At 37.4% G+C, this 16,540-nt stretch overlaps 1 protein-coding gene across 3 annotated transcripts in view; it reads right to left on the bottom strand.

Moving 5' to 3' along the window:
- Nucleotides 1-16,540, bottom strand: part of rasgef1ba (RasGEF domain family, member 1Ba) — an 88,477-nt gene that overhangs the window by 11,937 nt on the left and 60,000 nt on the right. For 2 of the 3 annotated variants that reach the window (XM_058776407.1, XM_058776408.1), the window contains 3 exons: nucleotides 3,094-3,276; nucleotides 2,661-2,783; nucleotides 2,391-2,528 (listed from right to left, as the gene is read on the bottom strand). In XM_058776407.1, the coding sequence (XP_058632390.1) occupies nucleotides 2,391-2,528; nucleotides 2,661-2,783; nucleotides 3,094-3,276 (444 nt within the window). Of the gene's footprint in view, nucleotides 1-2,390; nucleotides 2,529-2,660; nucleotides 2,784-3,093; nucleotides 3,277-8,115; nucleotides 8,383-16,540 lie in introns of those variants that run through there. The other variant, XM_058776409.1, reaches the window with a different exon arrangement.

Below are 16,540 nucleotides of genomic sequence, written 5' to 3'. Positions count from 1 at the left end.
TTTTTAACCCTGGCATGAGTGTGCGACAGCCGTCCACATGGCACAACCTCAAAGTACAGATCACTCTGGCATGGACACACCACACCCAGGTCAAGGGTGAATGCTCTCCATTACATTCCCAATAAACAGGATTTGTGCAAAAGGTGTCCAAATGTGCACCAAATGGCTGTGTCTGCAAATGCACAACTGGGCCCTGCTTTTTCTACACAGAAGACCACATGCATAATGACAATCTCTGCCGACCAGAAGCCTGAGGACCAAACTGTGGTCTGGAGACAGATGTTACGGCATCTATTCTCAGCCCCTGCGCTGAAAGCAAGAGATCTGCAATGCAACTGCCAGTAAAAAGACTGAAAACAGCAGGTCAACAAACTGCTGGGAAACTCGTCAGGACCACTGAGGTCTAGGAGAGGTCAAAAAATAAAAAGCCTAAATGGAAACCACTTCATAGCGGTCTTGTTATGATGGGCTGTAAGCACTGGACAGTACATTTGACTCAGATGGGCTTATGTCTAGCTATAAATACACCCATTGTCTATTGTGTGGCTCTGACTTCTGTGAATCCCCCGTCATCGTAGAGTCAGTGCTCCACTGTAACAGTCACTCTCATTAACAAAATTCACGTACGGGAACATGCCGTTCACATGGCGGGAGAAAAACAGCAACTGAATTACATAATACAGTCAACATATTGATGGTATGAACCATGAATGCATTCTTCACACTATGAGACGCTTTTTTCATGCATAGATACACATCTACCAGACAGTCATGACTCAAAACGCAGATGACATTTGTCTCGCCTACCTAGCAAATGTAAAGATCATAAAGATACTTTGAAGAAAAGATCATGAAGATACTTTAAAGAAAACATGAAGTGGTCACACCGTTAAAAAGAAAATTTGATCCCCATCAATAACATGTTAACATTAGTTCATGCACTGTGAATTAACAAATGACACCTTATTGTAAAGTGTTACCAGAAATTTAAATAGGTTTTGGGTCACATGACATTTTACCACCTTAACTAATCATTAAAAGGTGAAATTATTTGAAAAGACTTATTGCCCTTCTTGAAACATAGTGCATTTTATGTATTACATTCAGACAACTGTCTTATTTTGATATTGACTTTATACAAAAATACATTTTAATTCAGAAATTAAAAACTTGCTCATCATATAAGAGATGTATTCAGGTTATTGTATGTATGAACTGTATTTGAATTATTTTTCAAATAAATATACAGGTCAACTATATCACGGACCCTAACACAGTTATAGTTCTCCATGTTGTTTTTTGAGTGTACATGCAGTCTTATTAGCTTATCACCCCTTTCACTAGATTGAGGAGGCGGTACAACACGCACACATTTCCTCTATGAGCTTAGCGGGGCCACAGAAGGTCATCGATCTCTTGGGTCGGGATAAAGCAGATCAATTGTCACACATGTGTTTACTACACAAGCCATCAGAGGATGAGTCCTGCTTGTCTTTTCCAGTTAGTGAAACCCCATTCATTCGAATCTGATGGAGCAATGTCTATCTTAAACTGTCTATTCTAACTAGTGCCCTGCTGTTAGACATTATGATAATGCTCGCCAACCATGTGAGATGACCAGAGCGGGCTTCTGCAAATCTCTTTTTATTTTACTGTACATTAACTAAATCAAGAGTTCCCAACAGGAAGACTATTGAGATGTGGACGATAGAGAAAAAAAAAAAAAGAGATAAGAGCTCCCAACTTTATCCAGATTCAAAATGAAGTGACAGGCTCAGCTTTGGCTGATAGACATCAAAAGGATGTGAGCACAATGTAAGGATGATAACTAGATGTAAAATAAAATCTAATCATGTAAAGCAACCACTGTTGGTTTTTGTGCACAGGAAGTTTTAAAAGAACCTAGAATAAATGTGGTGAAAAAGTCCCTTTGATAAAAAAAAAAAAAAAAAATGCTAAGCCAGTAACAAACGAGTCAGTGCTAAGAGAGCTATTTAAATGCAGCCTGTGGAAAAGCACCAGTGAAGACAAAAGCAGCTGAACAAAAGAGCTTTCTCTCTTCTTGTCAGAGCGCTTTGGACTAAAGAAATCTCACCCCCCATTGCTCAGGTGTTGACACTCTTCTCACCCAACGTGTTACATCCTACGTCTTAACCAGCTGAATGTTAAAAAAGCCATGCTAAGACATATAAAGGTGTTTTACTCGGTCTATGCTGATAGTGGTAGTAAAGGCATAAAGAAAAGCTAATGTCTTAGATGCAAGTGTTCGCACCTATCAGGTGATTATTATTTTAAAATGGCGTTGCCCTTTAGCTGACATTTCCTCAAGAATGAAAAACTCATCGTTTCCGCTGAAATGATCTTCCAACACATGGAAATGGCAGACTTACTTCATCTCCAGTACTCAGACGATGTGTTAGTTCCTTCAGGCTCTTCATCATCCTCTCATCCCTGAAGTCATAGGGAAACGTCTCTGTCCACTCAGTCAGCAACTGCAGGATCTTGGGAGCAATTTTCCTGACTCTTGCCTACAGATTAAGTAAAAAAAAAAAAACAACAACACTGTAATTGCAAATTATTGTCCTTGGTTCTCAAAATAGAGCAACCATGAAGACTGAAGCCACCTTGTATGACAATCCGTATAAAAGACACTCTTGTACCTTATCAGCCTGAGGATCAGTGAGTCTCTGCTGGTCCACACACAAATGGCACACTTTGGACATCAGCTCATACGGGTGAATAAAGAGACGGGAACTGAGCAGGAATGTGAAGATATATGTCCTCTGCGAGTCAATAAAAATGAGATCAATGTTGGTGCAACAATACAAACCATTAATATCCGCTTTACATTATTCTAAACAAAACTAACATTGGACTAAACTACATCAAATGTATTTATATTTCAGGAAAATAAATCTGGTTAGCTAGACTACACCTCAAAAGGTTACTTTATTTAAAGTTCTTTATGATACAAAGTCACTTTTGTGGTCTCAGTGTTTAAATATAAAACTGAGCAAAGTATATGTTTTCAATACTCAAAATCCAATACTGTGAATTGGCTTAATAGCTACTTTTTACACACTATATACTCACATCAGGATAGTAAGCCACCGTAGGGACCAAGTGCTCAATTAGAGCCTCCAAGGACCCTGACACCAGGTTGTTTTCATGGTAATACAGGCCTTCATAGTCCTCTTCCTTGGCCTTATAAATATTCTTGTTGTAGCCATTGGACCCATACATCGCTGGAAAGGGTGGCGTTTGAGGCATTTTGTCCTGTTGAAGGATATAAAGAAACATCAGTCTGAGGAGCCTAACCTAAGCACAAACACAATCAAAAACAGACATTGATGCATGAACTAATTCGTTAATGCTGAGCCTCCATCCTCAACTGAAAATTTTGTTTACCTTTGTGTAAAACACAAGGTCCCCAGTATCATTATAGGAAGCTGAGTGGAAAATTACTCTTCCTCGGATGGACGACTCATGGGGATGAATATGTCGCGATTAATCTCAATGTGCAAACACCTTCCCTGATTGAGCCTGTGAGAACTTGAGTTTAATCTCCATTCGCTCCATATTTTAGACTCACACTAGCTGGCTCTAATCCACCATAATAGCAGCTGAACATACCGCCGGCGGGTTTCACTCACAAACACCAACAAATTAATCTTCATGGTGCTTTTACCTCACGTGGACGTACAACACAGAGGCTCTTTCAACTACGGGTTGATAGAAAAAAACATGATGACCTATGAGATCTAGTGCTTCTGAAAAGAAGGATTCTTAATTTTTCCCTCAAAACCAAAACGTGGCCCATTTCAGATGAGAGTCCTATGAGTCGGTCAGCATTAGCTAGAGGTGATAAGCAGCCAAAAGCAGTTCTTCACCCACACAAAGAGCTCTGGCTCACATTGCGTGCCTCCCTCCCTCCTACTTCTGTATCTTCCAGGCTCTCGTGGAACGGCAGAAAGTGAGTTTTGCACATGTCAATGCATCACATAATCACGCGGACGGCTCCAGCATGCCAGCACGAGCTTCTGTGCCATTTCAGAGCTCAGCCCGTGATTTTAAGTGAGATTCCTGGACACAGCGCATATGGGCCCCTCAATGGAGGTATTCACAGCAATGGCACGGGGCGTCAAGGGACACCCGAACAATGCACAGCCCCAATGGCCGCCTGCCTATTCAGGCCCGCAGGCGTTTGGGTGCCAGATTCGGACGGGTGTGCGCAGGAAGGAGGGGGTGTCGTACGATGAGGTATATTCTCAGACCGTGGCCCCCCACAGAGACCTCTTCATAGAACCATAGACATTAGCATCAAAATGGAGACCCAAGAGGTCAAAGCAGCAAACGCCCCCCTGTACATCTGCTTTACCATGTGTTATACCATCTGAGCACGTCAATGAGATAAAAAGCAAGGAAGGCCAAATTATGTCAAGAATGATTTTACGCTCATCACCAGAAATTGACAATTTGTCAAGTCCTTTATGAATGATGCCTCTGGGAGCCGCGTACGGTTTTATTCTCCGACTCATATTCTGTAACAGAATTTGCACGAACTTTCATAAAATAAACTCCTGTTTTGTTTCTGACCAAGCGGTGTTGAATAAACTCTACTTTTGTCTCATTATATGGCCCAAATGCAGGATACCCCTGCGCATCTGCCCATGCAACCCTATTAGTGAAGCCCCCAGGCCACAATGCAAATCTCCCAAAAGCTAAAACAGAAAAAGTCAAAGCCCTTTTAAACTCTCTAGGCACACCAGCTGCTGCTCGACTGAATTCTGTGAGCGAATAAAACAAAGCTGAAGCTGATTAGTAGCAGGGATTCTGGATTCTGTGTTTACTTTTTGGTTGCAGGTGTTAAGTATGGCCAGCCACATGTCCTCTCCTCTGTCCTGCTAAAACAAACACGAAGCACAGCCGTCACCACAGGGGCTGTGTAGTGTATAAACAAACAAAAAAGCCCTTGCTTTCATACAATTACTGAAATGTTTTAGACAGAGCTTTTATTTTGACCATGCAGAATATTTGGCATCCTTGCATGGCTGCATTTTAGATAGTTATGACTGTCCAAAAGCTGAAAACATTCAGTCCCACCCACATGTTGACTGTATTGTTGATTACTGTGTCTCTAGATCAAAACTGGCTTCCTCGAGCATAAAGCAACATTTAGCAAGATAAATAAATGCTCTGATCTTTGGGGTTCCCACACCTAAAATTCATTGTATATTGAAATTCCACTCAAAAGTCAATAAAATAGAAAATAAATTATTCTACAAATACTATACACAAGCAATGGAAATGGAAAAATATATTGAAATACAATTTTTATATATAATTTAAACTGAGTTAAAAGTTAGATTTCCATTTATAGAATATGTATTAAATAAATAGAAAATACATTTCAATTTAATAATAAATTTCAATTTTCCATGATATTTCCATGACTTCTTTAGATCAGTTTCCATGGAAATCACAATTTTAACATTGCTTGATATTTACAGGTTTTCCATGGCTGTGGGAACCCTGTCTAATGCAAATGTGGAGGTTAAAACAACAAACCCAAACGTTCTGGAGTGTTTTGAAACTGCATCCTCAACAAAAGGGTGTGTTGAGCTCATTGGCATGTTATTAGGAGCTGTTAAGTTGTTGTGGCAGTCTTGTCTTTAAAGGTCACTTCATAGTGAATATAAAAACAACCAAAGATAAAGACTTTAACTAGGGGTGGCTCGATACCACTTTTTCAGAACCGATCCCGATCCGATACCAAAAATTCTGAGTATTGCTGATACCGATCTCAATCCAATACCTGGGCAGTTTTTTTTTAAATCAGTGTTGAATTTTTATACCTCAATGTGTGTTGACCTGATCATGACTTTACTAAATTGATTACTAAATATAGAACTTTACTGTAAAGAAAATTGTAAAGAAAAAACAAATGAATGCATATAATTATAATCTATGACAAAAATACTATCATAAACTAGATCAGTGGAAAATTCAGTAGCAAAAGTTACTCTAGAAAAATCATGAGTGCACAATTATATAAAATCTAAAATTAGTGTGGGAAAAAAAACATTATTTAGTGGGGAACAAATAAAAATGAATAAGTGTAGGACTAAATCTAAAATGATAATGTACAATGATATACATTGCTCTTTGTATTGTTGTAAAATACATTAATGAAAACAAGTAATATATTTATATATTCTGTGCGCAGAATGATGCGCTTGAAGCAACACAGAGTCACAGCGTGCAGCGCTCTGCAAGTCCGCATAGAAAGGTTCAAAGGTTCTTTATGGCGTTTTATAATGTGTTTGTGGCTTTTGTGGGGCTTAACAACAACACAATAGTATACACACAATATCAGATTTGGATCGGTCTCTTCTGACTGATACCCTGATTCGGCAGAAAATGCCAGTATTGGAGCGATACCGATACTGAATATCGGATCGGTGCACCCCTAACTTTAACAAATAGGAAGGACTGATCACTGCTGTGATGACAGAAAGAAATGATTCCCACCCACATTTCTACAAACAATTATCTGACGTACTCAAAAGATTGGTGCACGGACCATAACACAGTTAAATTGACAAATTACTATAAAGGCATGTTACAAATATGATGAAATGAGGAAATAAACATGTCTGTTCATGGCGCTGTAATAAACACCAGTATGACACAACATTGTCGGCTCTCAATAAATTCAACAAAAAGATCAAATTGAGAATTGGTCTTTTGGTTACTGACAAAGTGGGTTACATGTTAGCCTTGGGAAACGAGCAGGTGTGTGTCCGTGTGTAAGACGGTGGGGGAAGGGAGCTATTAGCTTCACTGAAACTACTCGAGTGCGTCTGAGTAAATAAAGGGCTTGGCTGGCGGTACAGATAGTGTCCTTCCCACAGCACTTTGAGCTACCTGCATGACTGGTATCACAGAGGCAAAGTCCAGCCAAATCACAGCGACCTGATGCAGATCAGCTTTTCAAAACAGAATCAAATGTCTCAGGCACTCTTCTTTCCACAATCTTGACCAAACACAAACCCTCATCTTGATTAAAAAAAGTACAATATAAGACCCGTTGATAAACAACACAGATTAATCAAGTAGACAAGACAATCTACTTAAGCCCCAAAATAGCTTACTTATTTGATAGTGGGGAGGAACACATGGGTAATGATCATCTGAAATCAATAAGGGAATATCAGCAACAACCCTCCAGTTTTCATACCCACCCACCACAAGACCACTACTGCGCTAATATATGAGAAATAAAAAAAAAAACCTGGCATCTTCATTCTGCTGTGCAAACCATCAGTTTAGTACACAGTATGCACACTATTTTTAAGCTAATTTACTGTAATTTTATATCATCCTGAACTATAAAATGCCTTCCATAAACATTTGAACGAGACTTTAAGATCTCGATGGGTTATCCAGGCTTGGAATTAAAGTTCTAAAATTCCCTTTTATATCCAGTTTTCTCTGACTGTGGGAATATTGTCTGAATTACCATATAACTAGTATGGATGTAACTAGCAAGGTAAATTAACATTACAATCCTTCAGTAAAATATTATAGGCTACAACAAAGTACTATGCAATACAAACTAACATGCAATTAAATCAAACTATTAAATGAAAAAAATGTAACCATTAAAGTAGTACAACAAAATCTAGAATAGAATATTAATTCCACTAACAATACCACAAATAACCAATGGTACATAGCAGTCATTAATTTCCATGGTAGCATACATCAAATAACATGACAGCTTGTGTTGTATTCTACATTTGTTGTACATTGCATATGACTTGTAAGAACTCCCACTCAAGACCACCAGCATACTAACACCAAAGGTCATATTCTCCATTAATATACGTTACTTAAGTCAATAACACAGAAGGTGGATATCGTCTGCACGGAATAGGCTATTCGTTGGCATGTTTATATGTTAGTAAACTGACTCTTCCTCGATTGCACGTAATTTATTGGCTGATGTACACAGAGCAGGTCGTAATGTGAAATAAAATCAAAATGCATGCAAACCAAGCCGCGTTTTGAACGCATTAACCCAGCGCGTTAAACATTGCTCCAGTTTCTCACCTCGAAAGGGACCGAGACTCCGCTGTAGATCAGCCCTGCAGAAGTTTGGTGATGAACGGCTGCGCAAGATGAACCTCCGGACATATAACAACACGCTTAAAAATTATTCTCAAAACACGTTAAATTAAAAAGTAGTCACGCTGCGTATTCCTAGGTCATACGGATACCGACTGTGACACTTAAGCGCATGATCCTTATAAATATATCCAGGCAGTACGTGCGATGTGCTTCTCTCTCACGATCTCAAGCAAGTGTGTGTTGATCCACTGAGCGCGCGAATAGTAAATGATAGTAGGCTGAGCTGTAGATTCCGAGGCAGCCAATCAGCGGCCAGCACAAGACACCCGCGTGCATGTCAGCGCGCGCCCATCAGTCTATACTTGAAAACGAAAACATATGGGAATTTCACTAAAAAAGACGACTGAAAGAAGAACTAAATGCCTGTATCAGCGAAAATCCCCTGAAAATAATTTTCATGGTTACTTACAAGTCCGCCATTATATCCTGAAAGATAGCCGTCTCATTTGAATCTAGCAGGACTATTGAATTTATCAAAAATACATTTATTGATTTATTTGATCAAAATATCCATAATATTACAAATGTTAGCATCATGGGCAGTGTAAATGGAAATATTTGTGGGAACTCCCTCATGATAATACATGATGATACTTTGACGATACTTTTTTTGGGCACTTTCTCACTGAGAATGGGTAAGAAATTTCTATCTGGACACTTTAGATCAGTTGTGTCTCACCTGGTTGGCCGCTGATGGCAACATTAACCAAAACTGCCCAGCAACATTGCTCAAAAAGTTGTGCTGTGTATGATCATCTTTGAAGACAGTGACAGATGACACTGTAGCACAAACTGCTAATAAATTTACGATATTTTGGTAGGCCTATATGTAATGTTCACCTGCATTATCTTTAGCTTAATTTTAAATAGGTTAAATGAAGTCTGTGAAACACACTATATACCATTGTCTCATTTTCACTGATACTGTGCAGGACCCCACACTAGATACTGCAGATACTGAATACCTGAAAGAGTTCACAGAGAGGTTTTCCCTCTCTCATTGCAGGTCAAGGGGCCGAGAGTTCGTCACCTCTCTCATCTATCTGAGGTGTGCTAAATGAGCTTCAGCAGCATGTTCTAACAACAATGGTATCAATCTGTCTGTCTTTTAAATGGACAGAACAAATTGATTCACCTGATAAACTTTCACTCACTCACATGGTTAACGCTTCGCTTCTGAAAAAATAACTACAGTTTCCACTGACCTATAGTTAAAATTACTTAGCCTACTAGAAGGTAAGAACATTGTAAAAAAATATATATATATATATAATTAACTAAATCACAAAGTTACTTCACGTGATAACTCAAAAATCAATATTTCATCATGTCTATGCATATATTTAAGAAGCAGTGAAAAAGCAGGATAATGCGTGTGCTGGGGTTCTGATCATCCTCTCTGGGGTTATATGCATTAATGGCTGACTGTACAGAATCTCATACATAACAGTTATATTTTCGTAAATGTGTGTGTGTGTGTGTGTCAAATGTCTTAAGCAGACCAGCTCCATAAAATCACAAAAAATAACAATAATAATAAATAAAAAGCAAACAGAGTAGCACAAATGAGTAAAGCTTTAAAATACGTAAAACATGTATGAATCATCTGAAGATCTGCATCACAAAAGACTCTTTAAACATTGTGTGAAAATTGGGATGTTTCTTCATGCCTTTGACAACCAGTCTGAATAAAATCTGAATATGGGGAGCATTATGCTTGAAAATAACCAGTCACAGATCTCACATCTTGGCTAACATCTCCACAATGGGCCCACAGTTATGTAACCTCTGTGTATTCAAAGTCATTGTTCATTGTGAAGCGTGTGTGGAGGAGTTCATAAAGATATGAAGAACTAACTGTTAAGCTCCCTGCAAAAGTTAATACTACTAACAGTAACCAAACAGCTACAAAAAAAGTTAGAGAAACAGCCAGAAGTCAATTTAAATCCAGTCGTTCTCCCCATTAGATACACATTTGAGGTCAGTCAGCACAGACTGTCTGACGTAGCTTCCCCTTTGCTCCAGAGGTATTCACACCTCTGTTTTGTTGTCCTAGATGGGGCATTATGAATGTGAAAAGTGAGAAACAGCATGAATTATTTAAATGTTGGAAACTGTTAATATGAATGCATGATGAATATAGTGCCTGCTGTTCCATTTTATTTTATTTTACTTCAAGGATTAGTCCCTAAAACAGACAAAGATGTATATAACAAAAGGTAAATTGGAATGTATTATCCCAATGAAACATTTTAATGTTCCAAATAGAGTCATTCAAAACACAAAAATCAGTGTGTGTACGTTTTTTCACATAAGAACGTCAGACATGGGAATTCTCAAATAGGGATCCTAACTTAAGAACGTCTGGCACCTCCATTCTGTGGAAACAAATGTACTAGTAGTTGACAAAGATGATCAGGAACTGTATTAAGAACAACAGTATAGTAGCTGTAGTTAACCTAAGTGCTAATGTACTGCAGAAACGTTATATGGTTACATGCATGTGTTAAATCTCCATTACTTGAGGGCAAGGATGTCACAATCAGCTTTGTCCTTTTATCTTTGGTGTCACTCTGTTATCATATAGTTTAATAGCTACTTCATTTCGTGAGTGAATTAATTAAAATAGATTTACAACACTCCATAATTCACAAATTGTAAGGAATAATATTATGCCAAATTGGGTGTGATTTTGCCCCTAACAAGTAAATATAAACAAGTAGTTATCGCTGCAGCCCGGGAGACCTGCAAGTGGGAGGAGCTTATGCCAAGAACAGCAAGTGGGAGGGGCTTGAGAACAGCAAGTGGGAGGAGCTTATGCCGCAAGAAGGCTGGATTTCATCGTAGTTTAAAATGATATAAATATAACGCATTTTCATAGTAGTTTAAACTGAAATTCTTAGTTTTGTCATTATTGTGTGTATCCAATACCATTCACTGTCAACACTGAAATCACGTTTTATTCTTAGTTTTGTCATTATTGTTTGTATCCAATACCATTCACAACATTGAAATCATGTCTTTACACCTTTTGCCATGCTTCGTGATGGGGTCATTTTAAATCCTTTAACTGTATTAATTTAAGCATATTTCTGGATATTACACTTTACTTCTATAATTCTTCTACAGTAGCCTAACAAGGAACATATTAAAGTGAGATGCAATTGCACTTAGGAGGTAAATGTGTGATACATAAAGAAAATGTTGAGTACTGTTAAGAAAATGTAGTTACCATTTGCCTGTACTGCACATTTTTTATTTTGCATTTTTAAAAAAAAAATCAAAATTACAGCAAATGACAGACTAATGTTCTTCAGAACATGTTACACAAATCAATGTATTAATTTGAAATCTCAGGGTGGGTAAATGATTTTATTCTGATGAATGTACAATCATTCATTCAGCACAATAGACTTCCAAGCAAATTCCACGGAGCTCGCCTTGCTTGCCCTTCCCAACATAACCTGGTGGGTACACAAGAGGCACAATGAGCACTAGGATTAACCCAAATTTAAAACATTCTCCTTATGTCATCCAAGATATGCATAACTTTATTCTCTTGTTGAACATGTACAAAGATTTCAAGAATAATTTCTCAGCTCTGTAGGTCTATGCTATGCAAGTAAATGGTGTCCAGAAATTTTAAGGGACGACATTAGGCCAAGTAAATTAGACTTTATTACTATTTTTAAACGAAGTATTCCTTTTAAAAACCACTAGACAAAACGCTAGTTTATTCACCATTAATTTATACAAAACTGATTATTGATTATTATTAGTATTAAATAAAAAATGTTATTTAAACCATGTTTTAATTATGTTACATTGTGGATTAGGAGGTTAGGAGATGTGTTCTAATACTTTTGAAAATGTACCTTATTCTTTAGAAAATTACACTATAAAAAGTGAGCAGTTGGATCAACTTAAAAAAAAAATACTTCAATTGGTTTTCAACTTAATTTATTGTTTATTAAGTTGAAAAAAAATTACCAATTTAAGTTTTTTTTTTATTTTTTTAAGTTGATCCAACTGTTCACTTTTTACAGTGTATCAATTTACAAACGTTTAAGACATTTACACTTTATAAATCAGTGCAGTCCAGAATGTAAAAAAAATTACAATGCCATGCAATTACATGACTTGCTTATGGTCTTCGGTATCCATAACCTGGAGAGCAAATTAGTTGTTTGTAGAAAAAAATATATTGTCAGGTACATTACAGATTGTAAGCTGTGTGTGGTACTAAGAAAACATTGTACAAAAGCCACCAAGAAAATGCACTTTTCACAGCTTGTAATACTTTTTACAAAACAAAACAAACAAAAATTGTACATCAAGCTTACCTCTTCCACTCATCTACCGTGCACCGCTGAAAGTCATCGTCTTCGTTTTTTTGACGGATCGCAAAAAATTCGCCCACTACTGCCACCAGGAGCGTGAACCGATACTACAACCCACATGACATTAAACAAACCAATCAAAATCTTCTGTTGGTTTGTACAGCCCACTTGCAGCTTATGTCCCACCCACTTGCAGCTGGCTCCGACCTCTGTTTATACTCATACCAATATCTAACTCAAGATTGACTTACATCCTATATGAATTCGGACCCAAATATTTTTTGTCAGCTGAGGAAAAGCACTCAGACCTCTGCACTGACTCCAGATCAGCCATCCCCAACCCAATTTCTAACTTCACAATCATTGGGAAAAACCAAGCTGGCCTTAAATCAGGTATAATGAGTGGCAACCAATTCCAGACAAAAGGGCAAAAATAGGTCAGTACAGTCTACTGCTTCTTCTACTCAATCATCCTTCGTAGATCCTCATTATTAACTCACGTTACGTCAGATGATCACATGCATGGAAAAGTCCAAGCATGGAAACCAATGACTCAATGCTCAGAATTAGCTTCCAAATGAGGAACAAGATACGCGTGCTACTTCCTGACATTTAATGTTACCAAAAAAAAACTTTTTTGTAAAAATGTGACTGAATAGTTCAATGAAATCCTGCTCTATTTCTCATAAACTTAACTCTGTAACTTTTTTGTACATTGTTTTGATCACAAACATATTCATCATCCTGTATTTGATTCTAAGTTTAAATCAAATTAATGGTCTGCACTAAATTGGCCATCTGTTATTTATTACTATATGTCTACCACGATTTACATCATAAAAATGTAATATCCCACTCTAGGAACTTTTTAGTGAAAAGGCCTTACCTTTTCCTTGAAGTCCAAGTACTTAAACCCAACACTTTCCCTACCATTTACAAAACATGCTGAGACAGACAGGATCAATTTTACTCATAGTCTATATAGACTTATTCACAAACATACCAGGGAAATCCCAACTGGCGATTTCTCTTAATGGATTCAAGTTTTACATTACGCTCTGCAAACTGATACAGACCACACAAGAGGACCCCTAAATACATAAGTCAGTTCTAGTTAAATGCAACCTGATGATATGAAAATATGGCTGGATTTGATTTGCCAATAATGTGGTCCATATATACATTTCCAGAATAATGTCTGAAGCACAAATTTTTTCACAGTTGGCCTAGTTCACTATTTGCATGAGCCTGAGGAGAATGCCTTTATTTCTCTGCTTGACAAAACCACTCACATCCCAGAAACCAAAAAATAGGGCATCTCTAACTGCGGGATGTGACTTTTGAGAAACCTTGATGTGAAGTTCAGTAAATCCTCCCCCATAAAACAGCTCAACAACAACAGTGAAAAACATTCTGTCACAGAGATTTGCGTTTCTTCTGAGGTGACCTCAGCACTGAAGACTTTTCATTAGGATCACTGCGACAGATAATAACCCATTGAACTCAGCCCTGAAGGTCACAAAGATCTCAGCTCTCCCCTCCCATTCTATACAACAACAGATGCCACATGATACAACATGTCACAGATGGAGCAGATAAGATCAAAGGACAGGTGTAACAGCGAACAGGGACTTGGCTCGTATTCTGGGAGAATCAACACCAAATTACTAAAGGGCAAAGACATTTATCATTGTTGTTGAAAATGTTGTCTCAAAGTGTTTCAACATATAAAATAATACATTTATATTTTTAAAAAAAAAATTATACATTATTGGATATATTCATTCAAACAAGCACAAACACAGCACTCTCCGCCCAGCAGGTGTGTGCGAGACTGGCTGCCAGAGAAATGACAGGAAAGCTGAAAATACTCCATGTTCTCTCGACCAAAGAACACAAACTCCTACCCATGTATCTCAGGGGTAAACACAATCACATGATGTAGGCAGGGGTTAAAGCAAAAAAAAAATCCTGAGCCTGAACTTTTTCCCGGGGGCGGGGGGAAGATGCAGCACATGCAAAGCATGCAATGACTGTTGCAACTTAAACATTTGAAAGGATACTATGGCAAAGTTATTGCTTTCCTTATTGAAACTGATTTTTTTTTTCATGAATATATGGTTGACCTGAAGAATGAAAGCTATATCATACACTTGGAAAATTATGAGCTATATATCACCGCTTATCAACACTAGGGGTGTGACAATATACTTAGATCACGAGATGAGACAAAATACAGAAAATGGTTCACTAGAACGAGACAATTTTAATGCTATGCTATTTTTAAGAAATTTAAAAAAGACTAAATATGTCTTTTAATTACAAAAAGTAAAAATACAGTTTAACTTTGAAATATGTTAACTAATCTATGGCTGTAACTAATGATTATTTTGCTAATCAAGTAATCTACTGATTATTTTGACAATTGAGTAATCTGATATTTTTATTAACACAAACAGACCTAAGTGAATACCAGGCTGTAGTATGATTATTTATATATAAACTAACGATGAGGCAATAATAATTGGCTCAAATAAAATATTAAAACCAAGTAATTACATGGGTTTATTGAACAACACAGTTAAAATACATAATGTAATATGCCTATACATAATAAGAACATAACCAATTTAAGTAAATTATGTAGGCTATTATAACAATTAAATGCAGAGGGCGCCAACGGCCCCGGTGACGTTTCGCTTTACAGCGTGATTAAACGATGTTTTAATCTAATACATTTTTATATTTGGCCACATGCAGAAACTTTTATTTTGAAATCGCGATGTACAACATGGCATTTAGACATAGGTTGACATATTCTCCTGTGTTGGCAAAGGTTTATGATTTACGTTACAAATCAGATAATGCACATTGTTTTCCCAGATGAACTTTAAGCAATTCTCACAGCATATACAGAGGAAGAGTTTAGCCCATTTCACACATACAGTCTTTACTCGTAAATTACCATTAGATCATATGTGATATATAATAATAATATAAAATTATATATAATATATATTTTCAAAAATCCCGGTAAATTTGTTCTGGCAATCATATCGTTCTTATGGAGATGACACGATTACTCTGAGCTGTTTACAAAGCTCCGCTGCTTTTTAATTAGTTTTTCCATGTAAATATGCGCTAGATGGACTTTGACCGTCGCGCTTCTCCATTCATCAGGACTGCGACTCTGCCTACTATTACTCGCGGCGCGTCTCGTGTTTATAAGAGCAAAAAATTCTGATTGGCTAGTAATGTTAGTTTGGTTGAGAGTGAAAGCTGAGCTCCTCTAATACCATTGGTAGGCAAACTCATGGACTCGACAGTGATATCAACATGTTTTTTTTAAATGTAGGATTTTTTTTTTTTCGCAGCCAAAGGCTGCACGCCGGAGATCCGCCACGGTGCCGGAAAACTTTAAGCCCTGTGTAGGCTCAGACTTTAATGCAGGTTGTATATAAACAATTATGCGAACACATCCGGATTACAATGTACACGCTATATTGTTTATGCAGTATGAATTCTCACACTACTGGGATGCATGCCATGAATTATGCAACATATTCTTGCTAGTTCTGACACATAACAGCATTAACCGCTCTCAGCCATCACAACACTGACCACCTTTAGACTTATAAGCCCTGAACTACATATAAATCCTATGTATAATACAGAAGTGTTTCTTTGTCTGTCCTGTTCCCATCTGGATGCTACAGTAAGTTGGATGGGCTGCTGGTTTGTTAAGTCAGTCAGGGGGCAAAGGACTGTCTTGTGTCCATCTGTGACTTTGCTGTCTGAAGGAGCACTGCCATTTTAATTACCTTTGACTGAGGCAAAAGACGTAAGGCCTCAGTCTGGGAAAAAACTGCCTACAATAGACGATGGATTATAAAACTGTCTAAATGAGAGGCATATGACATGAAATATAGGTGCAAGCTTTATGTCCAATAAAAAGTCAGACAAAGAAAAAAAAAAACCTTCAGATAAATACAAAATAAATTCAAATT

Source organism: Onychostoma macrolepis, chromosome 05 (genome assembly GCF_012432095.1).
Source record: "Onychostoma macrolepis isolate SWU-2019 chromosome 05, ASM1243209v1, whole genome shotgun sequence".
NCBI classification, from domain to species: domain Eukaryota; kingdom Metazoa; phylum Chordata; class Actinopteri; order Cypriniformes; family Cyprinidae; genus Onychostoma; species Onychostoma macrolepis.
Note: the sequence above shows the minus strand (reverse complement) of the source record. Positions and strands in the feature narration are given on the sequence as shown.